This window comes from Penaeus monodon, chromosome 28 (assembly GCF_015228065.2).
Source record: "Penaeus monodon isolate SGIC_2016 chromosome 28, NSTDA_Pmon_1, whole genome shotgun sequence".
NCBI classification, from domain to species: domain Eukaryota; kingdom Metazoa; phylum Arthropoda; class Malacostraca; order Decapoda; family Penaeidae; genus Penaeus; species Penaeus monodon.
In genome coordinates, this window is record NC_051413.1 from 5,224,027 (window position 1) to 5,224,907 (window position 881).

General features: G+C 69.6%; 1 protein-coding gene across 1 annotated transcript in view; it reads right to left on the reverse strand.

The window, feature by feature from the left end:
• Positions 1–881, reverse strand: part of LOC119591023 (mucin-12-like) — a gene marked incomplete at its 3' end in the record, with an annotated part of 5,310 nt that overhangs the window by 3,235 nt on the left and 1,194 nt on the right. The window contains 1 exon segment of the mRNA XM_037939753.1: positions 118–858. Coding sequence (XP_037795681.1) covers positions 118–858 — 741 coding nt within the window.

Here is an 881-nt window from a genome sequence, read left to right on the forward strand (position 1 = left end):
GGGAGCAGCGGAAGGAGGAGCGAGAGTTAGGTCGTGCAGGAGCTTTCGGCGGGGCGCGCCGTCTTGACTATCGAGTTTCAATCGGTCGGAGGGAGAGACATGCGCGCGCCGCCTCACGCGGGGCCCGAGGGCGCCCGGCATGAAGCTCAGCAGGTCCAGCAGGCGCGTCTCCTGCTCCGAGATTTCATGCAACCCGACACGAGAGCCGCCGCGCTGCCTGGCCGGCGGAACCGCAAGCCTACTGCTGGTAGAGGACTGTACCGTGGAAGAGGAGGCAGGGGAGGCTGCCTCGCCCGCCCCCCCTTGCTGAACATTCCTCGCCTCCGGCGCGGCGGGATCTTCCTGACGAAGCGGGTCTCGGCCCTCCTCAGTCCGAGGGCGACCCTGGAGTGCGCCTTCGCCCGCACTCCGCGAGGGCGAAACACGAGCGTGGCCCCTTGGTGCGGAATCGAGTGTTGTGGGCGTGTGGGCGTGTGTGCGTGGAGGGGAGGGGGCGGGCGGAGGCTCCCCCTGGCCTCCGTCCGCCCCGAGCACCTGCCCTTCGGAATCCCCGGCCAAAGCCCGCGTGTTGTTGTCAGCCTGGCGGGGCCCCTGGGCCGCCTGTGGCTCCCCGGCGGCCGATCCCCGGGAATCAGCGCCTGATCCGCCGCTGGCATCCAGAGAGCCCCCGCGAGTGCCTGCTGATCCCTGCGCAGAGTGAGTGCCAGGCCGAGCGGCGGGGGCTTCCGGGCACGAGGACGCGCGAAAGGAAAAAGCTTGGCAAATGTCCTGCAACACAAGATAAGGAGTCACGTGGGCCTCCCGCCGGGCCGCGGGGGCGCCCACAGGACGGCGTCGGGGAACCAATGGACGCCATGACTAATGCGTGCGGGTGTCGTAGG